Source organism: Lontra canadensis, unplaced genomic scaffold, assembly GCF_010015895.1.
Source record: "Lontra canadensis isolate GAN:19392208 unplaced genomic scaffold, GSC_riverotter_1.0 scaffold4, whole genome shotgun sequence".
NCBI lineage: Eukaryota > Metazoa > Chordata > Mammalia > Carnivora > Mustelidae > Lontra > Lontra canadensis.
Window position 1 is genome coordinate 6,756,002 of NW_022630998.1, and position 14,250 is coordinate 6,770,251.

Sequence of the window (14,250 nt, forward strand, 5' to 3'; positions counted from 1 at the left end):
AGTGGATGAGTGAATAAATGAGTCACAAACTCTTCTCTTAGATGTATTCTAGATTCTATCCTTCTGAGTCTATGTACTTCTCGTATGAGTCCTTTGTTTTCTTCATCCCTGGCTTTGTTCTTGCTTTGTCACCTGTAATGGGTTGAACTGTATCCTCCAAAAGATTTGTCCAAGTTCAAAGCCCCCATACTTGTCAGTGTGATTTTCGTTGGGTACCTAAGGTAAAGATCTCAAGATGAGATCATCTTGAGGAGGAGTTAAGGTGGCAGAGTAATAGGAGGACCCTATGCTTGCCTCATCCTCCAAACACAGCTAGATCAATTTAAAATCATTCTGAACACCCAGGAAATCAACCTAAGGGCTGAGAGAACTAACTGCACAGCTTGAGGGAGAAAAGAGGCCACATTGTGGAAGTTAGGAGGTACAGAGAAGTGATTTGGAAGTGAAAAGAATCACGGGGTTGTGCAGGGGAAGAAGCCCTGATTAAGGAGAGGGGAGAAGAAGAGGGAGAGGAAGAGAGTGAGTGAGTGAACAAGTGAGAACAAAGCACAGGGCACTGCACAGAAGAAACACTTCTCCAAAACCACTGACTGGGACAAGGAGTTTTTATAAGAAGTCACAAGTTTTTATAAGAAGTGGAACTCAGTGTCTCAAGTTTTAGAAGTCCCTGCTATCACCTAGATGGTTCCTGGAAAGTGTAGTGGTGCTCCTATAGAGAAGGAGAGCAGAGGCTCCAGAGCAAACACAGTGGGGACCTCCTGGGTTGTACTGGGAGACAAAGTTACCCTTCTTGGAGTGCATTTTGGAGAGGTTGCACTGCCTCTATGGGGACAAAAGAACAAGCAGGCACCATTTAGCTGCCCATTCATTAGCTTAGGAGCACAGGCAGCTGCTAAGGGCAGCTAACCTGGAAGTCAGTTTTTTTGCTGCACCTTAACATAAACTCCAGTTCCCTGCACATTCATTAGATTGCCCTTCTAGGAGAAAACAGAACAAGTGACAGCCAGGCAAGACCCTCTGCCAGAGGATCAGTACAGGTCCATGCCACGTGAGGACCCTAAAATTTGAAGTTTTGAAACCCAGCCAACCCACTTGGATAAAACACAGGAGCTCTGGGCTTCCAGCTGGGTAGATAGATCAGATACAGGGTAAAGGCAGAGATTTGAGAGATGCCTGGGACAAAAGAGGGAAGATTGTTCACTCTTCTGTGAGGTCTTCCTAAATAGCAGCAGGCCCAAATTTGCTGTGGACAAGAGGGCTATTTTTACTCCTGCCCATCAGCACAGGCAACTTCACTGAGAGGCACAGTGCTCAGAGTAGAGGCTTGAACCACTTACAACAAGCCCCACCTCCTGCACCCTGCAGGTACTTTTTCACTAGGGAAAGAGTGCCTAAAGTAAGAGCAACAGTGGGCCCCTCCCCCAGAACACCAGCACCACCTCCTCTGCCCCCAGCAGCACACAAACAAGTCTATTGACCATAGACAGCTGCAAAGTTCCAGCCTTAGGGGGAAAATAGGATCTAGTCTCTTTTAACAAGCAGACACCTAATTAAAACTCACCATACAGTGGAAAAGGTCCAAACACTCACCCCTGTAGAGAAGGAGAAACTGCACAGGACCAGCCTGAGGAAAGGAACAGCCAAAGCACAAGAGCAGAGTGAACAGCATATACCAGAAACACTTCCTGAAGCCCCAGGCCTTGCATAGCATATGACCTCTTGTTTTTATAGCCATTTCTCTCAGGAGCAAGAAACATAAGAGGCTTTCCTAACCCACAGAAGACAGAGACCCAGACAAAATGTCAAGATGGAGGAATTCATCCCAAAAGAAAAAAGAAGAGGTCACAGCCAGGGATCTACTCGAAACAGATTTAAGTAATATGCCTGGACAGAATTTAAATCAGCAATCATAAGGATACTAGCTGGGCTTGAGAGAAGCCAAGAAGACACCAAGGAGTCTCTTACCACAGAGATAGAAGATCTCAAAACTAGTCAGGCTGAAATTTTTTTAAAAAATGCTATAACCAAGATGAAAAACTGACTAGATGTAATGATCACAAGGATGGAAGAGGCACAGGAATGAATAAGTGATATAGAAGATAAAATTATGGAAAATAGTGAAGCTGAAAAGAAGAGGGAAAGAAAAATATTGGATCATGACTGTAGACTTAGGGAACTCAGTGACTCCATAAGACATAAAAACATATCATAGGGGTACCAGAAGAAGAGATAGAAAAGGGGCAGTTTATTTGAGCAATTTATAGCTAAAACCCCTAATTTGGGGAAGAAAATGGATGTCCAAATCCAGTGAACTCCCACCAAAATCAACAAAAGCAAGCCAACACCAAGATACATTGTCACAGTAAATTTTTCAAAATACAGAGATAAGGAAAGAATCCTGAAAGCAGCAAGGGAAAAGAAATCCCTATTCTACAGGGAAGACAAACAAAGTTAGCAGCATATCTCTCCACACGGAAACTGGGCAGGCCAGAAGAGACTGGCAGGATATATTCCACGAGCTGAATGGGAAAAATATGCAGCCAAGAAGACTTTATCCAGCAAGGCTGTCCTTCAGAATAGAAGGAGAGATAAAGAGGTTCCCAGACAAACAAAAAATAAAGAAGTTCGTGGCTTCTAAACCAGCCCTTCAAGGAATAGTAAAGGGGACTCTTCAAATGGAAAGAAAGACTAAAAGCAAGAAAGACCAGAAAGGAACAGAGAAAATATCCAGGAACAGTGACTTAACAGGTAATGCAATGGCACTAATTGATATCCATCAATAATCACTCTGAACGTAAATGGACTAAATGCTCCAATTAAAAGATGTGGGGTATCAGAATGGATTGAAAAAACAAGACCCATCTATTTGCTGCCTACAAGAGACTCATTTTGACCTAAATTGAAATTGAAAATGAGGGGGTGGAGAACTATTTGCCATGGTAATGAACATCAAAAGAAAGCTGGAGTAGCCATGCTTCTATCAGATAACTAGATTTTAAATCAAAGACTGTCACTAGAGATGAAGAAAGGAACTATATTATAATAAGGGGGTCTATCCAACAAGAAGATGTAACAATTGTAAATATGTATGCCCCAACTCAGAAATACCCAAATATAGAAATCAATTAATAACAAACATAAAGAAACTCATCAATAACAATACAATAACAGTAGGGACTTTAACACCCCACTTACAACAACGGACAGATCATCTATGCAGAAGATCAACAAGGAAACCATGGCTCTGAATGACACATTGGACCAGATGGACTTAACAGGAGCAAGAAACATAAGAGGCTTTCCTAACCCACAGAAGACAGAAACCCAGACAAAATGCCAAGATGGAGGAATTCATCCCAAAAGAAAAAATAAGAGATCACAGCCAGGGATCTACTCAAAACAGATTTAAGTAATATGCCTGGACAGAATTTAAATCATTTCATCCTAAAGCAGCAGAGTACATATTTGAGTATACATGGAACAGTCTCCAGAACAGATCACATACTGGGTCACAAATCAGGCCTCAACAGTACAAAAAGATTGAGATCATACCCAAGTATATTTTCAGACCACAACACCATGAAACTTGAAGTTAACCAAAAGAAAAATTTGGAAAGACCAAAAGTACAGGGAGGTTAAAGACCATGCTACTAAAGAATGAATGGGTCAACCAGGAAATTAAAGAAGAAAGAAGAAAATACACAGAAACAAATGAAAATGAAAACACAATGGTCGAGAACCTTTGGGATGCAACAAAAGCAGTCATAAGAGAGAAGTACATTGTAATACAGGATTACTTCAAGCAAGAAAAGTCTCAAATACACAACCTAACCTTATACCTACAGACACTAGAGAAGGGAAAGCAAATAAAGTCTAAAGCCAGCAGAAGGGAAATATTGAGGATTAAAGCAAAAATAAATGATATAGAAATAAACAAAAACAGTAGAAAAGATGAATAAAACTAGGAGCTGGTTCTTTGAAAGACTTAACAAAACTGATAACCCTTTAGTCAGATTTATCAAAAATAAAAGAGAAAGGATCCAAATAAATAAAATCACAAATGAAAGAGGAAAGATCACAACCAACACCACAGAAATATAAGTAAGCAATTATGAGAGTATTATGAAGAATCATATAGCAACAAATGGGGCAATCTAGAAGAAATGGATGAATTTCTAGAAACATATGAACTACCAGAACTAAAATAGGAAGAAATAGAAAATTTCAGTCCTATAACCAGCAAAGACAACAAATCAGTAATCAAAAATCTCTTAACAAACAATGTCCAGGGCCAAGTGGCTTCCTAGGGGAATTCTACCAAATATTTAAGAAAAGTTCAGGGGTGCCTGGGTGGCTCAGTCAGTTAAGTGGCTGCCTTTGGCTCAGATCATGATCCCAGCATCCTGGGATTGAGCCCCGCATTGGGCTCCCTGCTCAGTGGAGAGCCTGCTTCTCCCTCTGCCTGCTGCTCTGCCTGCTGGTGCTTTCTCGCTCGCTCTCTGTCAAATAAATAAATAAAATCTTAAAAAAAAGAGTTCATTCCTATTTTTCTCAAACTGATCCAAAAAATAGAAATGATGGGATCGAAAAAATAGAAAGGAGGGCACTTGTCATATTGAACACTGGGTGTTGTATGTAAGTGATGAATCACTGAACTCTACCCCTGAAAAAAATAATGCACTGAATGTTAACTAATTAGAGTTTAAATAAAAATTAAAGAAATATATAAAAATATAAGTGGAAGGAAAACTTCCAAACTCATTCTAAGAGGCCAGCACTACGTTGATTCCAAAACCAAAGACCCCACCAAAAAGAATTCTAGGCCATTATCCTTGATGAACATGGATGCAAAAATTCTCAACAAAATACCAGCAAATTGAATCCTGCAGTACATTAAAAGAATTATTCACCATGGTCAAGTGGGACTTATTTCTGGGCTGCAAGTCTAGTTTAATATTTGCAAATAGATCAATGTGATACACTACATTAATAAAGGATAAGTCCACATAATCCTCTCAATAGATGAATAAAAAGCATTTGATCAAGTACAGAATACATTCTTGATCAAAATTCTCAACAAAGTAGGAATGGAGGGAACATACCTCAATGTCATAAAGGCCACATATCATCCTCAATGGGGGAAAAACAGAATTTTTCTTCTATGGTCAGGAACAAGATAGGGACATCCGTCCATTCTCACCACAATTATTTACCATAGTATTAGAAGTCCTAGCCTAAGCAATCAGAAAAGGAACAGAAGTCATCCAAAATGGTAAGGAAGAAGTCAAACTTTGACTGTTTGCAAATGACATGATACTGTATGTAAAAAACCTGAAAGACTCCACTAAAAATTGCTAGAACCGATAAATGAATTCGGCAAAGTTGTAGGATTAAAAAAAATCAATGTACAGAAACCTGTTGCATTTCTTTTCACCAATAATGAAGCCACAAAAAGAGAAATCAAAGAATTGATCCCATTTACAAATGCACCAAAAACCATAGGCTACCCAGGAATAAACCTAACCAAAGAGGGAAAAGATCTGTACTCTGAAAACCATAGAACACTTATGAAAGAATTTGGGGATGATACAAAGAAATGGAAAAACATCCCATGCTAATGGCTTGGAAGAACAAATATTAAAATATCTATACTACCCAAAGCAATCTACAGATACAATGTAACCCATACCAAAATACCACCAGCATTTTTCAGAGCTACAAAAAATAATCCTAAAATTTGTATGGAATCACAAAGACTCTGAATAGCCAAAGCTACCTTAAAAAAGAAAAGCAAAGCTGGAGGCATCATGATTCTGGACTTTAAGCAATATTATAAAGTTGTGGTGATCAAGATAGTATGGAACTGGTATAAAAACAGACACATAGATCAATGGAAGAGAAAGTCCAACAGAAAGTCCAACAGAAAGTCCAGGAATGAACCCACAACTATATGCTCAATTAATCTTTGACAAAGTTAAGAATATACAGTGGAAAAAAGACAGTCTTTTTAACAAATGCTGTTAGGAAAACTGGAAAGCCACATGCAGAAGAATGAAACTGTACCACTTTCTTGTGCCATACACAAAAATAAATTCATAGTGGATGAAAGACCTAAATTTAAGACAGGAAACTATCAAAGTCCTAGAGGGGATGACAGGCAACAACCTCTGTGACATTGGCCATCCCAACTTCTTGCTAAGACACATCTCTAAAGGCAAGGGAAACAAAAGCAAAAATGAATTATTGGAACTTCAAGATAAAAAGCTTCTGCACAGCAAAGGAAATAGTCAACAAAACTAAAAGGCAACCTGAAGAATGGGAGAAGATATTTGCAAATGACATATTTGATAAAGGGTTAGTATCCAGAATCTATAAAGAACTTATCAAACTCAACACCCAGAAAACAAATAATCCAGTCAATAAATGGGCAGAAGACATGAACAGACATTTCTTGAAAGAAGACAGACAAATGGAGAAGTGCTCAACATCCCTAGCCATCAGGGAAATACAAATCAAAACCACAATGAGTTACTACCTCACACCTTTCAGAACAGCTAAAATTAACAACATAGGAAACAACACATCTTGGGGAGGATGTGGAGAAATGGGAACCCTCTTATACTGTTTCTGGAACTGTAAACTGATGCAGGCACTCTGGAAAATAGTATGGAGGTTCCTCAAAAAGTTAAAAATAAAACTACCCTACAACCTAGCAATTTTACTACTAGGTATTTACACAAGGAATACAAAAAATACTGATTTGAAGGGGCACATGCACCCCAATGTTTATAGCAGTATTGTCAACAATAGCCACATTATATAAAGAGCCCAATGTCCATCAACTGATGAATGTATAAAGAAGATGTGTTTTGTCTCTCTGTGTATGCATATATATAAAATGGAATATTACTCAGCTATCAAAAACAATGAACTCTTACTATTTGGAAGGACTTGTATGGAGCTGGAATGTATTATGCTAAGTGAAATAAGACAATCAGAGAAAGACAAGTATCATATGATTTCACTCATATGTGGAATTTAAGAAACAAAACAGAAGAATGTAGGGGAAAAAAAGAGAGGGAAGCAAATCATAAGAGACTGTTTTAGGGTTGATGGAGGGGAGGTGGGGTTGGGCTAAATGGATGATGGGTTTTAAGGAGGGCACTTCTTATGGTAAGCAATGGGTGTTGTATATTAGTGATGTATCACTAAATTCTATTCCTGAAACCATGTTAACTAACTAGAATTTAAATAAAAACTTAATAATAAAAATGTCATCTTGAAATCACGTGTGAAAGAAAAATTACACCAGAAATTAAAGAAGATTTTATTCAAGTCTTGGAATAGAGGAGAGAGATTGAATTCAACTCCCATGAAACAAAAGACAGGAGGATTTTCAAGTGCTAAGTTGAGGTTGTGGAAAAGTACCAGAGGATGTTAGAGGAGAGGGTAGTCAATGCGATGAGGTCATCTATGCTTGCTCTCTGTCACTTTCTAACTTAGGCTCCCTCTCTACCACAAAGACTAGAAGATAGGGGCACTATATGTCTTGACTGATTGCATTTTAAAGGGATGGCCAGGGGCCTAGGGTCAGGAAGAAGCCTGTCTAAGGTCTGGTCAAGCTTAGGGGAAAGTTAAGGCTCTCTTTCTCATGTGGGCCTTAAATCCAATGACAGTGTCTCCTTGTGTTCTTATAAGAGAAAGACAGAAAAGACATACAGAGACACAGAAGGAGAAGGCCATGTGAAGACAGAGAAATATGAGTGTGTTGTGTGCATAATCCAAGGAATACTAAGGATTTCTGACAGCCATCAGAGGCTAAGGGAGGCATGGAATATTTTTTCCCCAGAGCCTCCAGAGGAACCAACCCTGCCAATACCTTGATTTAGGTCTTTTGGATTCAAGGACTGTGAGAGAATGGATTTTTTTAAGCCTATCAGTTGTGGTAATTTGTTATGGCAAACCTACGATTGTTATATAACAGCTTTCTGACAGGTTTCTTTCCAGTCCCCATTTAACTCCAAACATCAAAATTGTACATCTCATTAATGACTTAATTGTTTTATACTCTATTCCTTTTTTTAATTTGCTCTCATTTTTCCTCCTTATTAAGTACCAGCCAAAAGCCATGGCTTCCTCCTTTACATTCTTTTAATAATGCTGATGATAAGAATGATACAGCTCAAACTTATTTAGTATTTGTTCCACCAAACAAGCTTTATGCATTTTCCTTTCTAAACCTCACCAAAACAAGGCAAGTACTATTATTTTTTATATTAAAAATGGAGACATTGAGGAACAGAGGGATTAAATAGTACTAAGTGGCAGAAAGAAAATTTGCTTTGAGATCGGACTGCAGAGCCCACATGCTTAATGATTTTACTGTATTTTTCAGTTTATATCATTGAATGTTTGTTTCATGTTGCCTTCTAATAACTATGCATTTTTCTTTTTTAGTACATTCAACAGAGATAACAAAAATCAGATGCACAAGCATATCCATTTAATCTTCCCTTTTAAAGGTTTTCTAATATTATTTATATTGTGATGCATTTCTTTCGACTTTTATTAATTCAGGAAAGAATTGAGGCAAATCGTGTGAATACTTTTAACCTATAAGTAATTTAAAAGTTCTGTCTTATTTATCTTTTTTCTTTAGGATTTTCTTTTTTTTTTTTTTTTTTAGATAGAGAGAGAGAAAGAGAGAGAGAGAGAGAGAAAGAACGCACAGGCAGGAGGAGGAGAAGAGGGAGAAGCAGACTTCACACTGAGCAGGGAACCTGATGCAGGGCTTGATCCCACGACCCGGTAATCATGATCTGAGCTGAAGGCAGCCGCTTAACCAACTGAGCCACACAGGCACCCCTTATGTATTTTTTTTGTAGCATTTAGCACAATTCTTTGAATGTTAGAAGTACCCAAAATTTTATTAAATGAATATAATTAGCCCAAATATCAGCTCCCAGTTGTCCCCCAATTTCCCAGCATTCTAGGATTGTATTTTCCTTCAATTTTTTAATATAATGGCACAGGTCCCTATTGTACATGCAGTGGAAAGCCCATTACTCTTCTGCCCCACAGTGCTTCCAAATCTCAGGAGTTGGGAGAGGGGCCCATATATGTTCCCTGCTACCTACCACTTGCGTTGTTTTCCTTTTGAACTCCTGCTATTAGCTTCATTCTGTGACTTGTCTCCTGAGACTGCCATCCTCTTGTCCTAGGCACTGTTCCACTGACAAGAAAGTGCTATCTGGTAGACTCCTGCTGATTGTCTGGAGTGTAAAGGGGATGAAATCATTTCAGACTAATTTATCCAATAATTCAGCAAACATACAAACATTCATTGAGTGTTTAGTAGCACTGTGCTGGGCACTGGGAATACCAATGGTAACCAAACAAATGAAAGTTCCCACATTCATGTAGCTCATATGCAAGTAAGAAAAACAGAACTCCCACAGATGCACATATGAATATATAATTACAACTGAGGTAAGTGTGATGAAGGAAAGGCCCATGGTAGATTGAGAACTATGGTAGTGGCCTGAACAGAGAGCAGAAGGATAAGTATGCATTAGCCAGACCTGTGGCAGAGAGAGTTGGGGGATATGGGCACTGAAGAAAGGATGACAGCACATGCAAACGAACAATAGCAGGGTGAAGCAAGGCACACTGCAGCAACTATAAAAAAGCCCATTGCTAGGGATGCACAAACCTAGGCCAAGAAGAGAGAGGAGTGAGTCTGGAGTAAAACAAGCAAAGTCACTTTACCAATGGCGCAGTCTACTTCAGACTTCTTTAACAACAAATGGATCTTAATTCTAAAGTTAATTGAGAGTTAGTGAACAGTTCAAAGTAGGGGATTGACATGATACCATTTGTATTTTGAAAAACAACAACAACAAAACCTCTGGCTACTATATACAGACAAGAACTAAAAGGGTGAGGCGTAATGGATGTTAGGGATTCCTAAAAGGAAGTATTTGTCCAGATGAAAGATGATGGCTTAGAGTAGGGAAATGATGGTAGAGATGAAGATAAATGGTAAGATTTGAGAAGTATAATGCAAGAGAACCTAGTGATATGTGGGAAGCATGGGATGTCAAAAATATAAAGTTTGCTAAAAATGGTATAGGCAGCAAATTGCGAAAAACAAAAACAAAAACAAAAACAACAACAAAAAAAAACGTGTCCAACACTGCAGTCTTAAAAAGTAATCAGACTTTTGAATATGGGAAATTTTCATGAGCTATGTCTCTTCTTAGCCTCTTGCCTGAGAGTTTTTCCTTTACACCTACTTACTTTCCTTTAAAACCACATTTTCTACCATCATTTTGTTGCTTTACATATTTCTAGACTCACAATCATTTCTTCATAATAACTTTAACATAATATACCTAGTAAGTGGACAGTTTAGCAGTAAATCTCCACTACTTTAGGGCCTAGATTTGTACTGCCAACACTCCTTTTGAACTGTTGCTAAACTGTCTGCCGTAGTTTCACCCTTAGCACTGAAAAGACCTTGGGGAAGTACTGAAATCAAACTTTTTTTTTTTTTAAAGTATATCTTAGATCAAATTCTTAGGCTTAGACTTTCACCAGAACATCCACAGTCACAAAGTTGTGTGTGACTATGGTTACTTTCATCTCCCCATGAGTCAAATTATTTCAGGCTTCCTTTAACCCTTCATATCCTAACATCTCCTGTTATTGAACATCTGTAGTATTTATACCTCCTAGAAGAAAATTACTTTTTTTATTATTTTCTAGTTCTTATACTATATATATGTATTCCCTACCCTTCAAAATGTCAGTTTAGGTATCCCAAAATGGCTTATAGAAACTAAAAGCTATATATAATTTTCTACAAAGAACAGAATAACTGAAGTACTTAATGTTAACAAGGTAGAATCAAAATGCTTAGTATGAAATGACTTCCAAACCCATACATTTCTTGGAGAAGGAGTATCTATACCTAATATTGGATTTCTTCTTGTGCTCTTTTGAAGGGAACATCCTTTTGTATCAGAACTTCCCCTGTTTTCTTACCCGGATTTCTTCACCAGGGCTGATGAAGAGTTGGCAAGAATCATTGACCATCATGTAAGACTGAATTCCTTAAATTAGCAACAAAAGCTTTGTTCTTTAAAGGAACTTTGAATTAGAAAGTATAGTTCTGAGACTGAGACATTAACACGTGGAACTTAAAAATAAGGCCATGATTGGGCTTTGCCAAACTTAATTATATCTTACTGTGCTATCTATATACTGTACTGCCTTTATTGGGTTACAGAAAATTTGGCTTTCTGTCATTTGCGAAATACTAGCTCCATCCTGTTTCCTGAATTAGTACTGATTTCTTGGGACAAAGATCTGATATTGAACACTGATGTCTTTTAAACAGTGTAGTTTTTGTAACAGAACAAAAATCTTTTGACTCAATTTTTGATGACCATTCTTTACCCTTGAAATATAAGATGGACTTTAATCACTTTATTCTTGATATGACTTAAACAAGCAGTGACCATAGAAGATTATTCACTTATGACACTTTAATTCACTGGGCTATATTTAGATGATGATTTCTTAGGAAATCATTTTATAACTGCTTCTTTTTAGGAGTAGAGTTGGAATAGGAGAAAAAGTATTTTCTGTTTTTCTTATAATACAGTATGGTCTAAATAGCATATAGAATGTGTTTAAATTCTTAAGAATTAGTCTGTTGATTTTTCACAATGTAAAGATCAAGGTCATGAAGTACACTGAAATCTCTCATATAAGGTAGTTTAGTTGTTTTTGTTTATAGATACTGTCATTATTACACCAACCACCACTTTTATGCTACAACGTAAGATCAGTAGTTTTGTCAAACAGTAGTAGTATTTAGTTTTATGACAAAAATTATGTCACAGATGGCTACATAGTTATCAAGGTAACTTTGTATTTAAAATTTAACTGGGAATAAGAAAAGTGAATATGATTTTATTAAACTTTTTGTTTAATATTTATTCTGAGTATGTTTAAAAAAAAACCTTACTGCCTTTGGAAGGCTGAGAGATTTGTTGTAAATTCTGTGGCTTAGTCCTGCTTATTAGTATCTATACACCCCAAATAATAGTTATAATCCAGCACTAGTATATAGTAATTTGTAAGTTAACTGGTAGGTCATTAAGCATAGTCTGGTTGCCTGTGAGTATGGATGGACTGAGGGTAACAAAATAAATAAGCAAAGGTATGAAGTACCTTTTGCAATTTCCAACATTTCATGCTAAGGGTCTTTCTGTCCTGAACTTTTTTACCCAGCTTGAAGACAGATTACCACCTCTTTCACCACTTCCTTGATTAAAGATAGTAGAAGGGAAGTAGGGTCCTCATGATGATGATGTTTGGTTGGTTTGCAGTCCTTATTTCCAACTACTGAATCCTACAACTTTTGCCTCCACATAATGCTGTTATTGTCAATAGTTAACATGTTTCATGGAGATGAATCCCTTAGAAGTCTTTGTATTTGTCTGTTGCAGAATCAGCATTTGTCTGCCCATCAATTTCATTTTCTATCCCATATGTAATCACAATTTTGCCTTTCACCTTAATTTGTTTTTTCTTTTTGTTTTGCTTTGGCTTGATTTTTCATTTTATGATTCCATGCTATCATGTAAATATCAATATTAAGAAGTGAAATTCCTTTGTAATATAAAAATGTAAACCCTATTGTCTCTTCTTTTTAATGGTTTATTATTATTAAAAACTTTAAGAGCGAATCCGGTTTCTTTTGTTTTGTGGGGTAGGGAGTGAGACTTACATAATTTCTAATAGAGGGCTTGTATATTTTTCCAGTTATTTTTGGGTTTAAATTCCTCAAGAATATCTGTGAGAAAAACTGAGAAGATAATTGGATATGGAATCTGCATTTTGAAAAGATAAATTGATATATTTATTCTTTTTTCATGGAAAATCATATGTCAATGACACTTTCTCTCTGTGACAGTGGCAGAAAGAGCTGAAGATTCGACAGAAAGAAGATGCAATATGTGAGGCCCAAGAACGTAAAGACAAAGAGTTAAAGGAAAAAAATCACTTCAGAGAAATTATGAAGAGAAGAGAAGAGAAACTACACAAGCAAACCAAACCCTATGAGCTTCCTCCTAGGACTGAAGTAATTTCATTAGAAATAACATAACCCCAAAATTGAAGTCCATATGCCAGAAATTGCATGAAAGAGAGCAAGATAGCTAGATGTTAGGAAAAACTTCTTCTAATTAACTAGAAGCCATTTCTTCAGAGTTGTTATCCTGGTGCAGACTCTTTAATAGTTTTATCTTTGTCCTAAATTAGCAGCTCTTAATCACATTTGAGTGAAGTGATTTTACTAGTTAAACATTTTCAAGAGTATGTCTAGAGCTCTTCCTAATTGACTTTTTTCTTTTGATCATACAGCATCTTTAATGATTCTCAGAGTATTGATTTTCAGTGGACCATTAGATGGAAATGGATTGTAAATTATTAATGAGTCACACTTAAGAATTATTCCTTGAAAATAGAATGAGCACCAACTGATACTCCTATGTTAACTATTATTACAAATAAAAGAAGTAAGGCTCCTGGTTGGATTTGTATTTCATAGTCAATGCCGCATCCAGCTCTAGGTCAGAAACTTGAATTCAGTGAAGTACAGTAGATAAATAAATCTAAGCAGGCCATTCATCTCAGGATGATTTGGACTTTGGTGGATACCAAAGGAGACCCCTGAGTGACAGTGGTTTTACCTTGCCAGATGAGTTTATGAGGGTGGATCTGGGTGGTCCTAGAAGGTAATAGGAACACTTACCAGGGGGAGTCAGCCAATTACGAGTGATTTTTAAAAGGCACTTCACTTCCTCTGAAACTCTCAATCTATAGGTTGGGTTGGGGTTCCCATGATGGCTTACACCTCTTTCTGAAAATCACAGATAATAACCACACCTCTATTTCTTGATACTCAAGAGACAGTTACATTATTAGGGATGTTAAACTCAAATGACTACCAGGTTAGGAAGGTAACAGAACTCAGCAAAATGAGCTATGGAATACCTTCCCCATCTAAAAAAAGTTCCCAGCACTTGGCTATACTTATCAAGGTGTGTCCAGTATTATAGCATCATACAATCTTCCAAGAAGGAGCTCTTAAATAGGATTGTTTTTTTAAAATAAAAGCTGTTAAATTTTAAAATACTGGCAATTAATTTAAAAAAAAATCACATAATTTGGGGTTGA

General features: G+C 37.1%; 1 protein-coding gene across 4 annotated transcripts in view; it reads left to right on the top strand.

The window, feature by feature from the left end:
- Positions 1-13,740, top strand: part of TMEM232 (transmembrane protein 232) — a 271,759-nt gene extending 258,019 nt beyond the window's left edge. For 3 of the 4 annotated variants that reach the window (XM_032845118.1, XM_032845132.1, XM_032845140.1), the window contains 2 exons: positions 11,007-11,100; positions 12,986-13,740. In XM_032845118.1, the coding sequence (XP_032701009.1) occupies positions 11,007-11,100; positions 12,986-13,177 (286 nt within the window). In that variant the 3' untranslated portion in view covers positions 13,178-13,740. The remainder of the gene's footprint in view (positions 1-11,006; positions 11,101-12,985) is intronic. The other variant, XM_032845126.1, reaches the window with a different exon arrangement.
- Positions 13,741-14,250: the final 510 nt, after the last annotated feature.